This window comes from Fusarium phalaenopsidis, assembly GCF_050370095.1.
Source record: "Fusarium phalaenopsidis strain FUZ10S chromosome Unknown contig_32282, whole genome shotgun sequence".
In the NCBI taxonomy this organism is placed as follows: Eukaryota; Fungi; Ascomycota; class Sordariomycetes; order Hypocreales; family Nectriaceae; genus Fusarium; species Fusarium phalaenopsidis.
In genome coordinates, this window is record NW_028145415.1 from 433,975 (window position 1) to 456,801 (window position 22,827).

At 51.2% G+C, this 22,827-nt stretch overlaps 5 protein-coding genes across 5 annotated transcripts; 1 reads left to right on the forward strand and 4 right to left on the reverse strand.

Moving 5' to 3' along the window:
• Positions 1–1,212: 1,212 nt before the first annotated feature.
• On the reverse strand, positions 1,213–7,307 carry LRP88_01898 (uncharacterized protein; the record flags this gene model as incomplete). Its single annotated transcript, XM_083238570.1, has 7 exons — positions 1,213–1,229; positions 1,282–1,585; positions 1,638–3,351; positions 3,472–3,768; positions 4,521–4,637; positions 5,594–5,645; positions 5,723–7,307. 7 exons carry the CDS (start codon positions 7,305–7,307, stop codon positions 1,213–1,215), a joined length of 4,086 nt encoding a protein of 1,361 aa, XP_083105678.1.
• A 2,662-nt stretch (positions 7,308–9,969) lies between these two features.
• Positions 9,970–11,013, reverse strand: LRP88_01899 (uncharacterized protein; the record flags this gene model as incomplete). The annotated part of the gene is made up of 1 exon (XM_083238571.1): positions 9,970–11,013. One exon carries the CDS (start codon positions 11,011–11,013, stop codon positions 9,970–9,972), a length of 1,044 nt encoding a protein of 347 aa, XP_083105679.1.
• Positions 11,014–12,287: 1,274 nt separating this feature from the next.
• Positions 12,288–14,075, reverse strand: LRP88_01900 (major facilitator superfamily domain-containing protein; the record flags this gene model as incomplete). The annotated part of the gene is made up of 2 exons (XM_083238572.1): positions 12,288–13,492; positions 13,544–14,075. 2 exons carry the CDS (start codon positions 14,073–14,075, stop codon positions 12,288–12,290), a joined length of 1,737 nt encoding a protein of 578 aa, XP_083105680.1.
• Positions 14,076–16,004: 1,929 nt separating this feature from the next.
• Positions 16,005–16,814, forward strand: LRP88_01901 (uncharacterized protein; the record flags this gene model as incomplete). Its single annotated transcript, XM_083238573.1, has 2 exons — positions 16,005–16,265; positions 16,323–16,814. The coding sequence occupies 2 exons, from the start codon at positions 16,005–16,007 to the stop codon at positions 16,812–16,814; spliced, it is 753 nt and encodes a 250-aa protein (XP_083105681.1).
• Positions 16,815–21,658: 4,844 nt separating this feature from the next.
• Positions 21,659–22,639, reverse strand: LRP88_01902 (Alpha/Beta hydrolase protein; the record flags this gene model as incomplete). Its single annotated transcript, XM_083238574.1, has 1 exon — positions 21,659–22,639. The coding sequence occupies one exon, from the start codon at positions 22,637–22,639 to the stop codon at positions 21,659–21,661; it is 981 nt and encodes a 326-aa protein (XP_083105682.1).
• Positions 22,640–22,827: the final 188 nt, after the last annotated feature.

A 22,827-nucleotide genomic window follows, 5' to 3' on the forward strand; every position in this document is an offset into this window, starting at 1 on the left:
TGGTGGGCCACCAGGAGGATATATAAATACATTGTGCGGTTGGAACGTAAAGGACCTTGACACACCCAAGGGAGGAAACGGCATAGAACTCGGCATCTGGCGAGTATATGACCACGTCCTGACCAAACCACTCTGTAGAAGGACGAACTCTTGTCTTCTCGCCAGGAAAGCCAAGTGGTTTGTTCTCAATCAGGTCCCAGACCACCGTTTCGCCCTCTGTATCTCTTATGGCAGCCCGCTCAACACCATTTGGGTAGGCAAGCCATGCTGATGCAATGGCAGGCTTTTCAAAAAATGCCGGGTGAGAATCGGAAGCCGGGACACAAGAACATGTTCCCACGCTCCAAACCTTTGTTTTGCCACCTTGTGTATGTGATACCAGCGTTTTGCCGTCCGGGGAGAAGGTGAGGTTAACGATCCAATCGATGTTGTCATCAGCTAGCCCGACAGAAACTTCTTCTGGTGAGGGAAGTCGCGCTTCCCGAGGTGACTCCGCAGAACTTGTCGAGATGTCCCATAGCATAATTTTTTCCTTCATGGAGTTACTTGCTAAGAGTTTTTGGCCTGTTGGGAAAACAGACAAGTCGCCTATTCCAATACCGTGTCTATTCATGATCTTGATGCAAGCACCGGCTTCATTCCAGAGCCTAATACAGCCGTCGACTGAGCCGGTTATGAGGATACGGCCATCTGCAGAGAAGCAAACCGCCAGCACTCTTCTTCTGTGATGTAGGGTTTGGCTGTAGATTCATTTTTTGGTGTCTGCCGCTTGATGCCAGAACTTGGTCGCCCCATCTGCTGACCCCGTGGCAAGGCGTTTCCGATCGTGTGAGGAGGCGATTGACAAGATCTCGGAGCCATGATCCTCCAAAATTTGCTCGCAACTACGGGTAACCAAGTTCCAGACTTCGGCTGTGCTATGGAAGGATCCGATGGCCAGTTTATCTTTCGACAGGAAAGTGGCGGATGGGCTAACAAGCCTACTACTAAGGTCGTTGACTTTAACACGAGTCTTCCAGTTCCAGACGCGGACCCCATTTCTTGCTACCGTCGCCAATTCCACCCCGTCTGGCGAGAAAAGAACAGAGCATATACCACTATGCGTAAGAGTTTGGATACAGTCAAATGTGTCGACTTGGAGAATCCTGACTTGGTTTTCAGTTGCGACGGCCAACTTTCCGCCGCAAGGCGAGAAGGCGACACAACGCACAGTCATAAATCTCGTGAACCTGAGTGTATATACACATTCACCCGAAGTTGCATCGTAGACTTTCGCTTCACTTTCACACGCCGCCGCAAATAGTTGCCCATCTGGAGAGCACGCGACACTAAGGACCCTGCGGTAAGAACCGGTAGAGATTGTCTGGATGCAGGGGTCCCAGTCGTCCTGCATATCGGGTCCGGACACAATCCACTTGGGTATCTGCTTTTGGAATCGCTCTCGAACCTTGCTGCATCTTGGACTGAAGACGAGTGCTGAGGCGTAGACCTGGCGAGGAGCGATCTCGATGGCGGTTTTGTGATAGCGGACGAAACGGTGAGCATCTTGGAGGCATTCACGGAGATCTTTGGCCTCTACCGGTCCCTGAGCCATTATTAGTTATCTCTGAGCAAGTGACAAGACGGAGTAATCTTACCAGCGCTGATTCAATGTCGATAGTGGCCTTAACTGCCACTGGCAGCTGCCCAAGGAGACTAAGTGCCTCTAGCCAATAGGTAAACTTGTCTCGGAAAAAATGCATCACCTGGTCGACAATCTTGACGTCCTTTCTGCATGCGGCAGATTCCACAAGATGCCTGGCCCAGTGAAGGCACGAGTATTCGAGAGGGGACAATGGATCAGGGTTTGGACGTGTGAATTCGCCAATGAGTGTGCCATAAGAGCTCAGGCCGTAGATGTTCTCCTTCAGTCCACATTGAAGAGTTTCGAGGCATCGCTGGGTCATTTGCAAGTGCTGGTGCTCGAGTCCGTGGGGGAAAATGTGACCGCTGCCCTCTTTGAGAAGATACTCCTTGGCCGACTGATGAATAAAGTAGACTGCGCCATCTTGATAGGTCAGAAAAGATCCGCAAGAGCCAATGGTGTCCTTGACGTCCATTTCATCGTATCCTGCCATTAAATCGACAAAATCGATCATGTGGTTTGACTTGAGATGGCCGTAGGCGAGGCAGGCAGCGGCCAGAACCGCCTTCAACCGATCCGACTCAGAGGATGCCAGTATTCGATCCATCATGAGCTTGTAAAGGTCAGGGAGGCCCTTTGGGAACTTTCTGAGCTCTTCCTCAACCCGACGTCTGGGCACATCAGACTCGGCCAGCCGTTGGCACACCAAGGCTACCCAGAGAAACGTGCCTTCTGCGTGATAAACCATGTAGTCATAGACTGTCTTCTTCAAATCCTTCTTTTTGCCTTTGCTGTTGTCATCGCCCCAATTCTTGGCCAAATCATCCACCTTTGTTTGAATGTATGACTGAACAGCCTGCGCAACTTTCTTCTTGTTTTCTTCATCTTCAAGTGCGATAGGAACTAGCCCCTGTATGCCTCTGAACTCTTTTTGGATCTCGGGCCAGTCACGACTCGATACAATCCACTTGGCGCGGCACGAGCTCGATAGCTTCACAATGAGTTTGACGAGGGGTGATCTGCCTGTCTTGCACTCATCCAAGGCGCCAATGATGAATATTACGTCCTTGAGAATCGGATCCTGGAGCATCTCGGTCAGGACCTTGTCGAGAAGTAAGCTGGTATTGGAGCCCTCGAACAGCTTCTTCTTCTTCTTGTCGTACTCAACGCGAAGCGTTGACATGAGTGACGGATAATGATCGAGTATCATGTAGATGAGACCGCGCATCACAGCTGTGTCGCTGGATTGGTCTTTCTCTGTGGCCTGACAGAAAAAGTAGGAGAGCGGATCTGTCGACCTGTCCAGCTCGTCGACGATACCACAGATGAGCATCGTCTTTCCTTTCCCGGGGTCGCCTTTGATCCAAAGGACGCGGCTTGATGCATCGTTGGTGAATTTGCCGTAGCCAGGGTGTTCCAGGATCCAGTGGTACGAGCCCCAGAGTGGACTCCCCCTGATTGTCTGAATCCTTTCCTTGTCCTTCTGGGGATCAGGGAGCAGCAAATCCACAAAGCACTCTTGGTCGTACTTGTATTCTTCCCTCTCCTGCAGCCGTCGAAATTTGTCTCTGAAGAGTTTTTCTTGGGACCATGCGGCATCTCGGATCTCCTTGAGCTTCACCCTCATGTCCTGCTCGATGAACTCATCCACGTCTTTTTGGACAAGCGTCTCTGCGTCCTTGACTTCCTTGATCTTGTCGGTCCAGTCATCCAACTTGACTGAATCCCTGAGGACGACAGATATCCCATGGCGGCCATAGAGACAAACACTCCGCATCTGGAATAACAGAAGTTAAATTTGGAGAGGATCTCCTCGTATGCCTGGACTCTAGCGGGTTCCTTGTCACTTAGGTTGGTGTATGCTTTCTTCCACAATTGCTCGGGGACGCTTTGCGATGCATTCGGTGTAGCGGTCGTTGGCGGTGGGGGCGAGCAGGCCACCGGCTGTGGTGTTGGTGGTGCTAGCGACTGGGCTGTGGGAGACACTGTCGACTGGGTTGATTGCGGGTTGACCGAGGGCGCTGCTGATGATGGTAACTGGCCTGTCGAAGAGACTGCGGATTGGGCAGTTGTAGTAGCTTGTTCTTGTGCTTGTGCAGTCACGGCCGTTGTCGTTGTCGATGTTTTCGACGTTGTCGGTGTAGCTACTGAAGAGCGTATGGCATGATCGGGAGTCGTCGACTGTGCCGTAGAAGGTCGCTTCGACGCGGGGTCATCTTTAGAATCCGAGCCACCACGCTTTTTCCTGATCTTGCTCTTGAACTTGTCCCAGAGGCCAGGCGCCATGGTCATGCATTGAACGCTAGCTGCAAGGCAATTGATGTATGAGGGAAATGTCGAGGATGCGGGGAAGATGGGAAGCTGACATTCAGGCAGCGAGGAAGAAGAATCAGGCTGTGATGCCAAGGAAAATAATTGGTGGCTGAATGCTGCAGGATGGATGCTCTTGGTTCTAGGAATCAAAGGTCAACCATCAAGATAGCTGTTTGCCTAGTTTAATATTAGTGTTTAATTGATTAATGGTTGTCCTCAATAATGGACTATCTATATGAAATACTACTAGACAAGTAACGAGCCTGCTTTAATCACCAAACTTGCCCGGTGTTGAAGTGTTGTAGCTCCGCGGAAGCCTCATTGATCGACCTGTGGAGGCCGAGCTGAAACATGCATGATGCAGTTCAAGTCAATAAACAAGATATCGAAGAACTCAGAGACAAAACTCAAGCACGCCAAACTCCATTTCCGTTTCTAGAACTGAGCTCCTACCACTCTAAGTTGAGTTGGTGCTGAGGTCGGGCTGAGGGACCCGGAGTTCAGGCTGAGGCGGGCTGAGCTTGGGCTGAACAGGCCCATTTTTGGGATCGCATATCCCCGAACTAAATCTGGGACCACATACCTGTTTTGGGCCGGTTCGGGGGAGAGAAGTCGCTCTATGTCGAGGTCCTCGTGGCTCTGAAGAGCGAAAGACAAGGCCATGGAGCCAGACCAGGGGGCTTGGAAGTAGGCGGGACAACTTGGAATTGCATTACCAAGTTCTTGACTCAGTCATGGTCGGCATTACTCTAGAATCTAGCGAAACTAAATGGAGTCTTATTCCTAGAGTACCAATCTAATCTTATTAGGCATTTCTAAGAATCATGGCATTTCGTTCATCTCAAGTTACTCATGCTGCCGCCCCAGCCTTCATCAAATGAGCTTTGGTAGCGGGACAGAATCATTGAGCGGCCCATTGGTCTCGGGGGAGAAGCACTCCCTACCGGTGAGAACAGAGGCTAAGCTAAGTGGATTACAAGCAAAAGTAGTAGAAACTATGTGTGCGGAACTTGGAACGGGTTAGCTAATGGGGGCGGATAGTTCATCTACTGACTTTTCTATTTAATGCGTGTTCGTTCCTAGATCATGCGTCGCTCTATTTTACCTCTCCCTCGTCAAGAGGAAGTGCCGATTGCCACCTCAACGGGATCCAATATGGCGGTACCTGAAAACAACACTCAAATGACCCCGTAGCTCAACGTGGGTGGTTGTATTTGCAGCCCCCCAAGCCCCAGCAGAACCACAGCTGCGTTACGACGAACCAGCAAATGCTGGGGAAAAAACGGAGGAATGCCGCCGTGGGATTAGCGCTATAGCCACTTCCTCTAACAATGATGATGTACAGAGTACTGCGCTTGCCCTTGATCTCCCTTTCTCTAGCTCCGATTCAAGGGCTTGTTCTTGTTACATCTGTGCTTACGGAAGTATTGGGTGTTGTATCTCTTCTGACACTCCACACAGAACGTTCCTCTCTCAAGCATCGGCCCATGACAGTTCCCGTAATGTCGATTCGCGTACTCCTTCCTCGTGTATCGCATGTCACATTCGCTATCGGGGCATTTCCAGAGACGTGGCTTGTTATCAACTTGAAAACGGCCTCTGCCACTTCTCGAGCCCGAAACAGGGCTTTTCCGAGACTGCCTGCGGTTATCATACCATTCTGCGGTATTGGTGGTGGCAGGCGTCCCCGTCGTCATGTCGTAGAGCCCTGTCAAGAGTGTTTGTTTAGCCAATGCTTCAAACGGTTGGAGAGCTGACGAGGCAAACAAGCGGGATATGACTTACATAGGAGAAATATCAGCAGCATACTAAAGATGGCACCTGCCATCAACTTGGCCCACAGCAATGATTTCCGAGGCCAGGCTCGGCCGACTGTACCCGTCTCTCTCTGTTGGGTCGACTCAGTCCCAATACTCAGGCCTCCCGGGTCAGGATCCTTCGGTGGGCGCTGCTTATTCCGAGATGGCCTCTTCTTGATCTCCCCAGATTTCCACTGTTTGGCGAACGTCGGGAGGGCTAGTAGACGTCCCACCGTGGCAATGAGGTTAGCTGTGAGACGCTCGGCACGCTGAAACAAATCGTGGTAGTCAAGGTTCGATGGCGTCTCCCACATATACCACTTCATCTTCCAGATGTTCAATGCCGCATCGTTGAACAAATCACGGTCACTACCATGAAATAAGGGAACCCATCGCGGCAGGTCTCGCTCAAATATGGAGTCATAGGATAGGCAATGAGACGTATCGTGGGCATGGAGCGCGGCCACCACTGCTTTGCAAACGCAGAGGATAGCCATCGTCATGCCGAGTTCCTGTGGAGTGTAGCCGTGAGAAATCTTTTCCAACGCCTCCATGCCGAATCGCCAGGCCTTTGTCGAGTTGGAAAAACGTCCTCGCACTTGCTCAAAAATCCTATGTTGCCTCACCTTCGAGTATTGTCGGATGAAGAATGCCCGCACGGCTGCCTTTGCTTCTCTGGGGTTCTTGATGCGGGGTTGCTGTTTTGGTTTGACCAACAGCTGTTTATCGTCATTGGTGGCCGGCTTGTAAGAACGAGCACGAGCCCCAGAGCTGTGGTTGTGCGTGGGTGCTGCAACCGAATTGTCCTTGGCGTGGATGTATGCACCCTTTTCCATCTGGAAAGGGACGACACTATTGCCCCCTTTCTCTGCCGCCTTAGGCAGGGCCGTCTCGCCTTCTTTGTTTTCACGCACATCGTGCCCATTGACATTTACCATGTTGCCGGGAAGCTCTTTGTTGACTTGGTTCTCTGAAAGAGCCTCGGAGATTTGGTAAGATAGGCGATCCACGACAACTTGCGTGCTCAAAAGTTCCCCGATGTCGCTGTCACGCGCCGCTTCGAACAAGTTGAACTCTCGCATATTACTACGGTCATTCTCCGGTAGCACATCCCAGAGGATATCGCTCGGGTCCACATGCTGAGGGACCGGCAAGATCACTTCGTACTCCTGGGCCAGAAAGCTGTTGACTAGCAGCCTGAGAGGGAGGAAGGATTGTGCGGTAACACTTCCTACCGGGGCGTAGATGACGTTTTTCAGACGCTTCTCCAGGCAATCGTATTCATCCAACAAGTCAGCGCTGTTCCAGACGGCCTGGTCAAATTGTGAGAGTCGCGTATCCCGACCAAGAACATCGATGAGGGTGTTTTCAAGTGCCTTGTTCCGGACTTCGATCTCGATACTGACAGGGCTCTTGTAGGCGATGAACGCGAAGTCTAGCGGGGCGAGTCGATGGTGGTGGCAGTCAGTCGAGCAAAGCCCATCCGAGCGATTATTGTCGATGTAAACTCCCTCGCCGAAAGAGTCGCGGATAGAGACGGATGTGTTGGTAAACTCGACAATACGAAACATGGGCAGCCCACGAGCGGAGTCAGGGTAGTAGAGACAGCCCTGTTCGAACGAGCCGTTCGCAAGATCCGAGGTGTCTTCATCGGCACTTTTATTGGCACTACAAAGCTCAATGGTTAGTCATTTCCCAGGCGGCTCTATCTCCATGGGGTTGGGACGAGGTGGACCTTGTTAAGCCTGGGTCCGGCGGGGTTTGGTGGAGCATCATCCAGATGTCTAACAGCAGGCATGGATGTGGATACAAGATTGGCGACCGTGACGAGTCGGAAAGTGAACGTAGGGTTTCAGTATCAGGACAGAATGATAATAAAGAATCAGAGGTTTGTATCTGAGAAGAGAATGGAGGACTCAAGGCAGTGGTGGCCCTTTATCTCAAGGTGGGCGGCAGGATCACTTATAGCTGAAGGACAGCTATCCACAGTGAGGGCGCCACAGAGAAGTGTGTCTGATTCCTGGGTAGGTACCTACCTACTGGCCCAGGTCTTTCGAGAACCTCCAGATTTTCCGCAAACCTCCAGCTTTTCTTGGTACCCACATTCCACTCTCCGTGGCGATTGTCTCATCTGCTCTCTCGTTGGCAACCCGGCTGCATGTTCCTACTTGCCCCTCCCTCTTGGCGACGCAGCGCTGTGTGCTCCCTCACAACCTCACCGACTCCAGTATTTCCACCTCCAGGGTTTCGCCCTCCTGACAACTCTCACCACCCTAGACCCTAGACATCTCCTAACTTGTCTAGAGTGTCTGGAGAATCGTTGAGACGGGACGAAACGTGACTGCTGACAATAAATTAACAATACAACATTATAATTTCACAAATATGTATTAGAATCATTATCATTAAGGACAAGGGAAGGCTCCAGAAATTATAAATACCAATTTATGATCTTAATGATATTTTTAGAGCCACCCTTAGAGTAGGATGAGCTAGTCCCTTTGTCATGGTGACATTGTCCCTTTGACTCGTGGACCGTTGCATCAATGAGGCTCTGCAAGGCGTGGTCATGTGTGCCTGAACCCAGAACCCCCGCCCCTTGGAGCCTGTAACGCTGATTGGCATTGGGCCGTGTCGTTCTGGACGGTCCCGTCCTCGACGGCCGGGCACCTCGCCGTCCGCACGTCATCCCACCGGTGGAAAGCACCTGTGACGCGGCGAGGCGGGCTCGGCATTGGAGCCTCCAGGTTTTTTTTTTTTTTTTTTAACTTGCGGTCGTTTCGAATGAATGCCAAATTCACATCCCTTTCCAACTCACCCTCGACATCTCGCTCGTATAAAAGTGACTGATGATCCATAATCGACCCATCCGTGAACATTTCATCCTCTAGTTAACTACCTGTCTACCGACACAATTGTCTTCTTTCCGTTCCGTCCAGAACTACTACACCCTGGTTCCTAACCATGCAAGGTGAGTGAGGCGGACGGGTCCTCACCGTTTCTCGCCTGTCGCTTCTTTGTCGTCACATGGATCTCAACAAATCCGCCCGTTCACTGCGTTACCCGCCTGTCGCCTTTAATTACTCCCTTGAATTGTCCGCTCAATCACCTGCAGAATAACCTGCAGAATAATCACTGACCAGTTCCCAAATATTATTAGCCCAAAACCTTGTGCTTCCTTGCAATGAGGGACCGCCCTCACCGTACTTGTGTCGAGGCAACAATTACGCGACGTGCCACTGCGTTACACAGCGCCATGTGCCGGCCAGCTCTACAACGGCCCAACTGGGATTCAATGGCCGCATCTCTCGCTATCCAGTCAACGCCACCCTCCGTTGTTTTGTCGACCTGAATGGGTTCCAGGCCAAAGCTGATGGCGAGTACGTCGCAGCCTGCTTCGAGGTGGCCCCGCAGGCATGGAGCCTTGGACCCGTGCAATTGCAGCGTGTGCTTGTTTACGAGGACGCCTTCTTTTCCGCCGTGCAGTCTAGTGGCACTCCGAGCGACGTGGCCCCAGCCGCAGCCTTCTTCCCCAATTGCCCGCCCGGGTCGTGCGTGGGGAACGTCTCCCCTCCATTGTTTACGTACCGCGAGGCCATGATCAACACCTTCTGCCATGAACGAGGCCATGGACACGGTTTGCGTCACGAATTGCCTGCTCAGACGGATAAGGACGACCCATTGATCCAGTCGGGCTTTCTCAACCCTGAGTCTGTCATGAACTACTACAACCACCCACTCGAGATGGCAGTCGACGGACCGGACATCGTGCCCATAAACGTTCCCTATACCTACGATGCAAACACCTTGCAGGGGCTCCCAATCGATGTGGTGCCGCCGACCTCTGAGCCATGTCAAGTACCATGGAAGGAGGGAGTGCAAGAAGGAAGTTGGTTCAATTAGGTAGCTGCATTTATATAAATCATTGATCATCTAACCTTGACTATCAAGTGGAAAGACAATCCCCTGAGTGATGTTAGTTTAAGGTTGGGTAAAAATGGATGTGGGCTCAACTCACCAAGATCCAAAACCGTCCCAAATCTGGGCCCCTCGGTGGCGAGCTTGAGCCACGTCCGCAGTTTGGAGCGACATGAGCTCAGCACGGGCGTCAATCGCCATCACATCTCTCGGTCTGGCGACCAGCGTATCTAGCTCCATTGGTTAGTGACATGTTTGGGTCCAGATTGACGAAAAGGCGCACCTCAGCCAAGCGGCTGTCAACAAGACACAGGCTCAGCTCCTGGACAAACGTGTCGAGATGTCGTCAAGAATATTACTCTTGACCTTCTCTATAAAGGACTCTATCGCATCGCTGTCTACTCCGTGCTCCCTGAGAAAATCGACCTTGTCTCCCAAGTCCACATGGTCGTCCCGCAACTCAAGCAGCCTGCTGTCAAGTTCTTCCAGCACGTTTGCAGTATTGTGGTCATCAGCTTGTAGCTGCTCGACTTCTCTTTTTAGCTCTTGGTTGTCCTTCTCCAAGGCAGCGACTCGTTGCTGGAGTTGTTGATTCTGCTCTTGTGTCGTCTTGAGCTCAGCCCAGATCAGGGTGATCTGGCTTGTGGCATCGTCTTCGCTTCCGGCCCGATGTCGCTTCTTCTCGTTGATTGGAGCCATAGGAGGTGGGGGCTCGGTTTCATCATACGATGGCGGAGCGTCGTGGACTTGAGCGCAGAGTTGAATAACCTTAGCTCCCGTGCCGTGGTACATGCTGGTGAGGTCATCTTGATGGCGAAGAGGCTTTAGGCGGGCCTGACGAATCGCATCGCTGATGGACTGCAGCGTGACTTTGGGCAGCTTGGTGGCCTCGATGTAGATGCGAAAGGAAGTTATGTCGGAGAGCATGCGAACGGCGTCGAGGACTCTGCCTGACTGTGCTCGGGTTGGCGACAGTGGCTCTTTGGCGGCGAGGGGAACGAGTACTTCGAGGTTTCGGCTGACTTGAAAGTCTAGGCGAAGGGTGGTGCAATCGAACTTCTGTTGTACCACAGTCGGAGCAGTCGCAGCAAACGTAAAGTCGAGGGAGGTGATGGAGGGAGGATAGATCGGGATGAAAACGTCTGAAATGCCTTTGATGCCTTTGAGGTTCATGGGAAATCGTAATTCGAAGAGAGCGCATGAAGTACCGTCACAGAAGCGAATCCTTAACCTGATATCGTCGATCTTGGGGTCGGGCTTGACCAAGTGATGTGTCTCATCATTGCATTCCCACTCGACGACGGCGGGCGTGCTCAGATCAACATCCAGGCATGATGAAGCAGGCTTCCTAAGATCCATAAGCAACAAGGCAGCTAGGGGGCTTACCTCGAAGAGCCAACATCACACACACAAGCAAAGAGGATCAGTTTCGCTAACAGGCAACCTGCTTAGTCTCCAGAACTCTGCGAGACCAAGCAAGCCCCTTCCGCAGGCCCCGGTTCTTCCAGCGAAGGAGGCGACGAGCGCTCGTTCGATGGGTAGAAGTCGGAATTTAATGACCTGTGGCGCGAGTCACCGGCTCTTCGAATGTGCGTGAATGCGGCGACGTGAAGATGCGACGCGATGCGATGGAGCGCGGAGGTGGAGTGACGAGAAAGAGCGAATGAGGAGCGAGTCTCACGGAAAAGTAACCGACTTGGCCTCCAGAACTCTGCAAGGCCAGTCAGGTCGCTTCTCTCGACTCTGGGTATTTCAAAGAGCGAAAAAGAAGTCAACCCATTTGAGGGCTCGAAGCGGAGGATGCACAAGGGCAAGGGTGCGTGCGCTGTGATGATGAAAGGAGGAGGTTGATTGCTGGGCTTGGCGGGGAGAGGAAGCAAATGTGGGGCGAGGTCACATGACCTTCATTCACTGCCAGGCGGTCGGCCCAGGCAGGACAATCAAGAAGGAGGGCTCAAGAGTAGAAGCAGAGCCTTCTGCCGCACTTCTCCTGGCTGAGCCGCGACAGCGAATGCGACTTTTTCTTGTTTGCGTCTGTAGCATTCTCCGTGGCTGCCTGGCGCCTGGGATGAGCGATGCCGCCATTCATGATTCACGTGTCTCTTATCGCTTATCGCACGTGACCATGTTCTTGGATTCAATCAACCTTGTTGGCGTTTTCCCGCCACAAGAGCCTCCAGCCACTGTGGCTGGGTTGGTCGCGCAAGCCACAGCCACACAAACAACCCGGTGGCTGACACAAATATCTGGGCACATTGATGGAAAATCACCACATCAAGTGCGCTTATTATTTATGCACCTCCCGAGGGCTCCGATTAACACCAATGCTCAAAGGGTGCAGTGCTTCATAGACATCAATTAGGGATGTAGAGTAGGTTCTTATGTATGGATTCCAAAACAGTTAGGGTGCCATGAATGAAAACTTACCTTACCGTTAGGTGCCTCCTTTGCAGCTCTATTCAGCATGTCTGACGACTCATCGCCATACTCAAACCATAGGATAGTTTATGGACTCGAGGTATTCATTCTTTGGTGTATAAGCTAGTCTTTTTTACTCAGGCAGCACGTAGTCAATAGGTAGTTAGGATGCATTTTGGAGGCACTCATGAACATAGTGCCAACTCCCCCGTGGCTCACCTCACAACCGCAAATCTGCTCTTGGCCCGTATCGAATGCCCATAGAAATACAAGATGTAAGGAATAGCTGCAAGAACGACCGATATGCAAGCCATAATGGTGAGCGTGTAATGCGTCCCCATGTTCTCATAAAAAGGGATGCCGACCACAGTCATCCCGCCCGCGATGACATATCTCGTCAAGGCGACAAAAGTAAGTGCCGAGGCGGCGTAGATCTCGTAAGAATCGATGATGTACATATAGACGCAGATAAAAACGCCTGTAACGCCGTAGCCAAACATGACAACGGCAAGAATGGCGGACCAGATGCTAATGTGGGAGTAGTTGGTCCAGCCCAACCAGAACAGAGAAATGGGGATGGCGGCCGCAGCGCCGAGCATGGCATACCACAGCCGTATTTCTGGCTGAAACTTGGTTTTGCCTTCGGATCGTATGGCTTTGGTCGTCTTCTGGTAGACGAACGGGACGGAGACAAAGTTGATGTAGGTGCCGATGAACATGGCGATGAAGATGATGTTGGTAAGGCCCTGGTCGAGGTCGTATGTGTACTCAAAGATGTATGGCCATCCAACAAGGAAGGTGAAAAGGACGATATAGAGGACGCTGATGTATAAAGTCATGGCGATGATGATCGGCTCAGTTAGCATGAGGAATGGGCGTGTCATGCTGACTTTGAGCCGACTGAAGAGACTGGCATCCGTAATCTCGTGCTCGCAGCGAAATCGATCATCGCCTGTGATTTTTCGATAATGTGCAGCCTTCCATTGCAAGAGTAAAGGGCCGTAGGTTTCTGGCATGAAAAGCAGGACCAGGAGCAGCACGAGCCCAGAAGAGATGAGTATAGACCACTCAGTCCAACGCCAGCTCACTGCCGTCGAAGGACCTATGTACGCACCCATAACGGCGCCGATCATTGGGCCGCCAAAGCAAGTGATAGCATAGAGGGGAAAACTCCAGGTCTTCTCAAGACTGTTGTACATGTCGGCGATGGACCCTCCAGAACAGACGAGCGGTGTTGAAGCGGAACATCCAGCGAGGAATCGAAATGTGATTTGGGCTCCAAAGTTAGGGGCAAGCCCTGCAGCCATGATCCATATCATGAATACAGCCATGGAAACTGTATAGACTGCGTTTCTGCCAAAGGTTTCGGAGAATGGACCTGCCACCAAGGACCCAAGGCCCATGCCGACAAGATATAGGCCTATAGAGTTGTTAACATTTGCTGTGTGAATAGGACCTCATCGCAACGCACCTGTGGCGAGTGATTCGGCAACTTCGCTGACGCCAAGTGAAGCCGCAGCTTGTGGTAGAACAGCCGCATCAATGCCTGATGCGGCTCCAACAAAGAGCGCTATGACAGAGATCTGCAGCGTCACACCGATACGTCTGCCAAGAGACCAGTTCTGTGGATTCAATGGATCGTCCGGACCTTGCCAATCAACAACGAATACCCTTTGGCCGTGTCCCCGAGCGTCGTGATCTCGAACGTGGATGCCAGTCAGGACTTGGCTGAGAGCAACTCCAGCAGACCGACATTGCTGGATTGCCTCGTTTGTCGTGTTCCTATGCATCGAGACTGGGCACTCTTCGATGTCGGCAGTACCCTCATTCAAGATAGAAGAGTCTGGCCCAGACTCCTCCTTTTTCTCTTCATCTGAAGAACCTTGACCAGCTCCTTCACGCTTGGTATCAGGTAAGAGGTTTCCCCTCGCCTTTTCGACATCTCGATCAATCTGGGCCTGAGCAGCAGCCGCCGCCCGACGATACTGAAGAAAGGACTGCATCTCGTAGAAGAAAAGAACGACTTGGCAGAATTCAACTATGAACAAACTGGGGCCGAAAAGCGCATTTATCGTGCAGAGATGTCAACATTTATTATGGAGTACAGGATGTGTCGGCAATTTTTGCGGAGCCAAGACGTCAACATTTTTTACACAGTAAATCCGAATATCCTTCTCCGGCGTGAACAGACGAATAGAATTGTCCAAATAATGTGGGAAAATACAGTCTAGACGGCTTTTGGTGTTCGGAAAGCGTTCCGCGTATCGGCCAGACATGGGAAAGTCGGGGATTAGATACAGCAGTCGGATATCGGCAAGAAGGCCGTTATCTGGCAGTCCATGATGCAAGATCTGGTGTTGCTTTGCATGTATTGGCTTCAGAACTGATAGCAACACTATTTGCAGTGATCTATGCGTACTATATATCTATGCGTACTATGTAACACGCAATGTATTTCTCGGCTGAGGACATGGCATGCCATCCTTCAACTCACGCGACTCGCGTGTTTCATCAATCCTGATTATCAAGAAGCGAACGTCAGCCCTTGCTAGCGCATCAAGCGATGGCACTAGCGGAAACAATGTCGGGGTTCGGATGACACTTCCCTTAGCGGGGTGTCATTAATTTGCGTCTTGTCAAATATGACAGGAAATCATACCTTTTTGGCATCTTGCATCCCTGGGGTTGGACCATGAAGTGTCGAGGGACTATTGTCTTTTGTAGGTCGGTCGCTCCAGTCCCAAAGTCTAGATCTTGACAGCCCGGTTCTATTTAACTTCCATACTATCCAGGGTACCTAGAAAGCTGACATTCCTTCGTCTTAAACTTTGAGGCTCGGGCAGTGTCCGAGTCCGCGTTCTCCCTCGTCTAGTGTCCTGTCGTTCCTCACCAACCAACAAGACCACTGTTGGTTCCAGGATGTCTGAGAATACGACCCATCCTCTCTGCCCCCAATGTCCAACGCGACAAGGTTTAAATTCTTCATTCGTCTTGAAAAACCCATTTTGGAAGGATTCATATTACTGAGGAGACAGTGTAATTACCATCTTAGTCAAGCGGGCCTCGTCAGCGAACGGGCGAAGCTTGGATCAAGCAAGTCGTCTGTACGCACATGGCAAAACTGGGCCAGGCGTTTTTTCTGCCCTACGCAGCAGGGCTGATGAAAAACTCGGTGCATTTCGAGCAAGGGGGCTGGTTTCAGACCCACGAAATCTCGTGATACATGATGGCTGGGTGCTTGCTTGACAATGCAAAAGGGACACATTCCCTAGTCAACATGAGCATAGGGGAACCCCTGAGGAATAGACTCGGGAACACCGCCGATGGGTTCAGAATTGGTCATCTGCAGCCATCTGCCATCTTAATAAACGTGTTGCCCCAGGGGGAAGTGCGTGGCAGTGCGGCACAGCTCTCTCCGCAACCAGGGGGGCACCTGTGCCGTGTACGAGACCAGACGTCGGATTAATCACTCCGCAAGCCTCTTTTACCGGGAATAAAGCATCGGATGCTTCAGAGTTGGGGGCTTGGCGGGGAAACCGGGGGCGCTCAACGGCCAAGCCACTCAGATGTCGAAAGCCGACCATCTTGACCGTGGCAATTTCCCCCAACTCTAGCGCGCCAGTCGCGGATCCGGACACTCGCTGAGGATGTCTTTCTTATGTGTCACCGACTGGCGCGGATCTCTTGCCGATGCAGCACCCGTGCCCACCCATCCAACTGATGACTCGCTAACGTGATCCCTCGACAATCGTCTCTTACGTTCGGGGTACCCCGGAGAATGAAGGATCTCCACGGGGAGGGGGCTGTTCAGTATAAGCTTGGGGTGTGCCCCTCCTACGGTTACTTTTTTTTCCTGCTGCCAGGGTTTCCGACCATGTGAACCATCTTCTTGGCCTCAAACCAGCATTGGATCCGGCCGATCGCTATTAACCATGGTACAGCAAGGCGAGGACGTCAGCGAGGTGTACTATGAGCTGAGCTGGTCCATCCTCAGCACGATCGGCATTGCCAATGTCCTCTTTGGACTGATGGTCGCCGGTATAACGAGCTTCTCCCCCGTTTCAATCGTTCCCATCGTCACTTCGGCCGCTGGTGCCATCGCCAACGGTCTCTGCTACTATGCCTACTACGATCTTTCGAACCCTATCAAGGGACAGGCAATAGCCTCTGCGGTTGCGGATGTGCTATGGATGGTGAGACGTCCTGCGACGGATCTTAGATGTGAAAACTAACCGGCTGTGCTTTTGTAGGTCCAAGAAGCCGGACTTTCATTCTACAGTTACATCATCCTAAGCCGAGTCCTTCGAAACCGACAATGGGTCATCTTTGCGTGTCTCTTCTGGATCATGATTGTCGCCATCATGGCCATCCGCGTAGTCATCGCTGCGGTTAGGGCACGGCGCATCTTGAGCGAGTCAACGGGAGAGCAGACCATCATCAACAATCTCCACATGGGATACTTTGTCCTGATCGCCCTCCTCGAATGTGTCAGCGCCTTCTTCCTCCTTCGAGTTTTCGGATCGGCCAAGTCGACATCGCTGAAGGCGGCCATCAAGGCTGGTCTTTTCCGCTATTTGATGAGAAGCACCGAGGTTCGGCTTGCGCTGCTGGCAGTGCTGGGTATTATGAGGGCTATCACGTACTCTTTCCAAACGGCTTCTCAGAGCGCGACAAATGTTGCATCGCAGCTCGATCGATTCGCGTACGCCATGGAATGCATGTTCCCGGTCATGATGCTGTAAGTCCATCGCCCGTGAAGCAAAACGCATCCTAATCGGCTCCAGTATCGACATCCTCGCCTCCAAAGTCGTCTTTCACAACCAAGTCTACGGATCCTCATCCCACAGCCGACCCATCCCAGGTTACCCACGTCGACAATTCACAGGCGGCAACGACCTAATCTTGACGACGAACCAAGGCGAACACATTGTCGAAGTGCAAGGTGGAGATACAAACCACGATCGGACGAGCTCGCAAGAACGCATCATCAGTCGCAGGGAAAATCGGAAAGCGTCATCTGAAATTGATCTGGAAGAGATGGATCCCAAGCAGATCGGCATCAGCAAAACTGTGGCGTTTGAGGTGCATAATTCAAGTGCTAGCAATAGCATACGATGAGACGTGTTTAATATGAGGCTGGATTTGTAATGCATGAACATAAAAAGCAGTATTTAATGGTATTGGATAACGGCCGGATATTTTTATTCAAGAGTCATTCGTCTCAAGTCTGTTCTGTGAAGCTACCACTGTTGTTGATGATTACACCTATATCGCAGACGGTCCGGTGCATAGAATGTTGTCGGGTTCTATCGACGAAAGACGATTTATCTAGGTCCTCGCCAAGATAATTTTAGCCAAAAGAGACATAAACTTAGATCTGGGAATAGTAATCGATCTTGGTGTGCTCGAGTTTCATCGCTCAATATAGCGGCATCCAAACTTGAAACGGATCAGCGCACAGCCACGCTTGGCCTCGACAACATGGGCAATTGTTGGTTGTGAGGGACATCACGTGCAGGAAAGACCCAGAATGACGAAATTGAATCCAAATATCTTGTTTGAACATTCATCCTTTATATCCCTTACGTTGGCGAGCCGAATACCAGCGACCTATCCCAGCCGAAGACAATGGACACAGACTCGACGACAGGCGTCCTTCGGCCCTCTATCGATCACAGCTCGGGACCGAACACCCTCGTATTATCAGGCCAATTAATCTATTCCGAGAATGCGGCATCTATTCCCCTCTACCAGTTGAACAGGGAAGTAACCTCGACTTCCCAGAAAGCCTCGACCATCATGTTTGAACGTGTGGAGTATGACGGGCCTGGAGAAACAGAGAGCATGGTTTCAATCAAACAGCGGAACCAACATCTTTTCTATCTCGTGCATCCAGTAAACGCTCAGTACAGAACAGACCTGCCTGCCTATTACATCACGTCTGCGTCGCCCGACATGGTTGGAAACGTCCAGCTCCAAGCCTCCAAGAGTCTTTTACAGAAAGTCGAGTTCAAAGCAATTTTGAGTGCCGGAAAGACTTCGTCATCTAATAAATTATTTGACCAGAATAACCAAGAGACACTTTTTGAAGTCAAACCAAAGTGGAAGAGCGGCCAGTATCAGTGGGTTGACTCTGTAGGCAAGAAGATTGCCCACGAGGGAGGGAAAGGGCAGCACAAGTTGGTGATTTCAGTTCCACTTCCGCAGCAAACCAAAGACGCACTCGTTGCATTGTGGGCCTTGAAGATCTGGCATGATACTTTGGAGACCAGGGCGGCCAAGAGAGAAGGTAAGTTGCAATGCACAATTATGAATGACTCAACGAGAGGCTAACTGCAAGGTTAGAACTTGAGAACTTGACGGGTCCGATAGACCCCTCTTCGTATCCGGACTCGAAAATGACGAGTCGAGCTGGGGCTCTTGCTGGATTTGGGGGAGCTGCTTGAGCCATCGATATGAGGTTATGCCTTGTGCTCTCAAAATTTAGACCGAGGAGGAATTTTGATAGTTGTTCTAGAAAGTCTGCTTGTTCTTCGCAACTGTATGCTCAAATTCATTACTACTTAATGCAAACCATCACGGTCGAGAGTCTAAGAAAAGCTCCAGGTGGTTTGAGAATCCTCCCAGGGTACTCATGGGTATTCCTAGACTTCTATGTGATTGGATCAGAGAAGCGAGCCGCAACTTAAGGCCATTTACTAATCTTTTGTCCGAGCAGGGTCCCCTCCACGATATCCCTGAACTAAGGCTCAGGGACACCGTCATTCTCAGATCTCGGCATACCTAGACTAAAGATAGGTAATCATTACTAGAGACTCTATCTTACTTTAGATTAATCTTCCTTACTTTAGGATCAATATGAGATAATAAGATGATGAGTTAGGTCTTTTGTCCCTTCTGTGTCACTTGAAACTTGATGATTTAAATGCAGCAGGGTAACAACTCAAGATGTCTCCAACAACTCTTTGATGTGATATAGGAGCATTTGCTTCTTCAATATCCTTTATCAAGGCACTAAACCAGACATCGTTCTGTTTTCCAGAAAGCTTTATGATTCTCTGCCCAATTCAGCACGACACCTGGGCACTGGAACTGAGCCACCTCTTCACGCCCGGATGACCATAAACATGAGGACCCTTACCTGAAGTGGCGAGTGCTTCCATTCCCTAGCCACATTGTCACGGGACTGGAGGTTATCTCTTGCCCTTTTCCTTTCTGTTTGTCTCTTCCTCTTCTTTTTCTCTTCCACAAGATTACAACCAACGGAGGTACGTGCTGCCTCTCCTTGCCTCGCGGCATCTCCGCCATCATCACCTCATCTCTTGGCCTTCGCCGAAATGTCGCCCTTTCTCTCTTCTCCTCCAAGTGCCCTTCCCACACATGCACTTTCGCCCGATTTTCCAAGGCTGGCATCGTCGCGTGACTGGCTTTCCCGTGGCCTTGAACCTGAGACGCTGCACAATTGATTTCCCACCCACCGTCATCTTACATCTGCATCTCCCTTGGGGTCAGACTAACTATGGTCAATGTAGTCCTGCCAGTCAATCCCCGACCATCTTCCGTCAACGCCGTAACAATGACCATCCATTTCAACGGTACACTTCCCGAAGGGACAACAGTCCGCCACTCGAGAGGGAGAACACACATCCGCTTCGGGGTGGGAGGTGTCCGCTTCAACTTCGTGGGAGGTGACATTCACATCACAGGAATGGGAGGTGGACGACGAGGCTCTGGCGGTCGCAACCGGCGACAGGGGGCAAGTTCAAGCTTGAGCAGATGTTTTCTCGATGGGCTAATTCCATGTCAGACCAACCGCCAGCGCCGTCAGAGGCGACACGAGACCGAACGGGCTCCTCACCGTACTGTGAATGAGCTTGATCACTCAAGCCAGCCGAACCCATCCGTGGGAACCGCCAAGCCGAGTCCGACTCCCAAGAACACCAACCCAGCCGAGAAGGCCAACACTTCGAATCCCCCATGGATACTGCCAAGCCAAGCCTGTTGGCGAAGAACACCGAGGGAAGCCGGGCTGCGAAGAATACTTGGGTGGGCCTGACGGGGACGGCCGATTATGAGGTTTCGCCAAGTACTGGGAAGGCCACCGAGATCGGGTCTTTTGCAAAGACGGTCGAGACGAGCCGCCATGCGCAAACTACCAACACAGTTTCACCCAAATGAACTCAGTTTCGTGGGGGGTAGGCTGGCAACCAGATCATGGGGATTCAACTCGTGTGTTGGTATGTTTCTTCAGCCCATCTCCTTTTTTTCAGGAACTCAACCTAACATCAGTAGTTCATTCACTTTCGAGCTTCCCTGCCGGTCCGGGCTAGATACTCATCTACACTTCCATGCTCACTCACCATGAGCTTCAGGCTGCTTTGACGCTCGACTTTAGCTCTGGCACTCCTATTGGAGACTGGTCGTGGGATGAATCGGGCGTGTAAATCGAGTAGGGTGTGAAAAGGGATGTGCTTTATTTGTTATCTTTGCCGGGGAGGGTGATCAAGGTAGATATATGGGAAATATAAGAGATAGCCGGGCAATCATATTGATTTTCTTTTTGGACAGTATTTACATGATTTTCTAAAGCTGCTTGGTCATCAGTGATTGGTGTAGCAACCATTAGGTAGGGACTTTGAGAAACCTCAATTGCCGTAATCCGTTGGCAAACGAACGTGGGCACAATGGGGGAGGGTCTCGGAAACATACTGTATGCCAAGTGGGAACTACCCAACTTGGGCGTCGAAGGCATATGCCCTTATTTTGTGAAACGCTCCATTCAACCCCAGCACATCTTATCTACTTCCATATCTGATTTCTCTATCCTCAGTGGAGCTTCATCCTCTGGAGGCACTTCGTCTTGCTCCCAAGTCCAGGTGGAAGCCCTGGTGTATCCCGGGTTCACGTGATGCCCCCCTGAGGTTTACCTAAGGAACCTGCGACTTCCCCTTATATACCACAATAGCTGAACCCCTTTCACCAACAAACGGGCGAGGCGCTACGGCTCAGTGGCGAATGTCCCCAGATATCTACTGGCGAGGATGCAGGACCCTGAGTTTGAATCAGCCCGCCCGAGGCCGTGGTTCAAACCCGTGTTGATGTTGGTTTTTTTTTCTCTTCTTTTTCTTGATGCTTGCCTACACTTGGACAATCTAATCTATTTTCGAAGAGATCTTCTTTTCCTACTTCGATTGCTATCCAGTGGGATTCAAGAACTTCTCCTTATTGAACAGAGCTGTGGTATGCTGTTTGTGGCCTGGGTGTACTCTGCCCTTCCCGTCTTTCAAGTATATTTACCATGAAATACAACGATTACGAGTGCGGGACCTTGAACAGCGAAATTATCACTACGATCCCCATCCTTGAGGTAACGGGGTGAGACCCGCCTTGGAATTAAACTCACCGCATGTAGTGCGCTGAGCATTGAGCTGAAGGAACATGGAAGGTCCGGTGAGCGGCACTGACACGCCGTGCCTCACCTTGGCTCACCGAGATTCTCATGGCACCCGGTTGGCCTGCTTCACCGGTAATATTCAAAAGAGCGTCATTTATGGCAGCTAGAAGTTCAATATCTATCCGTTTCGAATCAGTCAACCTCCAGGAGCTGCAAAATCTCATGCAGTCTCTCCGCCACATACGTAGGGTTATCCGCTTGAATAAAATGACCCGCCTCTGGCACTTGGAAAGGTCCTTTACTTCTATCAGGGACCGTGAGCTTAGCCAAGCCCTGATTGTAGCGATGCCAGTATGTGTTCATGTACGTCTGAATAACAGCGACAGGAATCCCCAGGTCCATTTCTGTGCGCTCCGCGAAAAATTCAAAGTCGTGGCCCAGCACTGTGACGTAGGGAGCATTCTCTCCAGCCTTGTAGAGAGGGGGTGAGTCGGCGCGCGGTAAAAGTTGAAACAGGTTCCGTCGACTCAAACCCTCTTGGCTTCCAATGTCGGGATGGAACCTCTGCCGTATCTTTTCTCTGGCATCTCGCAGACTCGCGGCGGTCACGCCTGGAGGCAGGACTGGATCGAAAGACCCGGCGTCCGGATCAGGGAAAATGGAGACAAAGTCCGTGTCGGTCAACGTACTGTCGAGGAAGAGAATACTTGACACGGTGCCGGGATATTCGTGAGCATAGAGACGAATGAGGGAACACCCGACAGAGTTTCCGACGAAAACAATGCTCAAGGTATCAGGCTCTTCGGCATTCATCTTGTCCCTTGCGATTTGAGTGATGAGTTGTCGCATATCACGAACCGCACTCATGCAATCATGGGCGTGACTCGGGTCTGCTGCGCCTGCATCGGCGGGATCGCGGTCGACAGATTGGCCTTGTCCAAAGCGATCGTAAGTGAGAATGGCGGGAGAATTCTGCGGAGCGTGTTCTCTCAGCTTAGCAATCGTCTGCGCCCATCCCGCCTGTGGTAATCCGAGGCCATTGACAAAGACGACGAGAGTCGGCTTGGGAACTGTCGACGTTGTAGTTGGACTAAAGCTGTAGCATAGTCGAGCAGTTGGCTTGGATTCCAGGCGAATAAAGTCGTAAGTAGTAGCAGAAGTCGTGTCGCTCATTTTTGATGGCTTGTTGATGACGAATCCAAGTTTTGCTTGTGCTGACGAAGGTGAGGTTGATGGTGATGGCGCTGACATCACATGACCAAAGACAAAGATCTGCACAACGGAGCAATGCAAAAGTAATCAATCAGACATTCTTCTTTAGTTGGATACTCAGTAGCAGGATTTAGTGGTGAGAAGGTGTG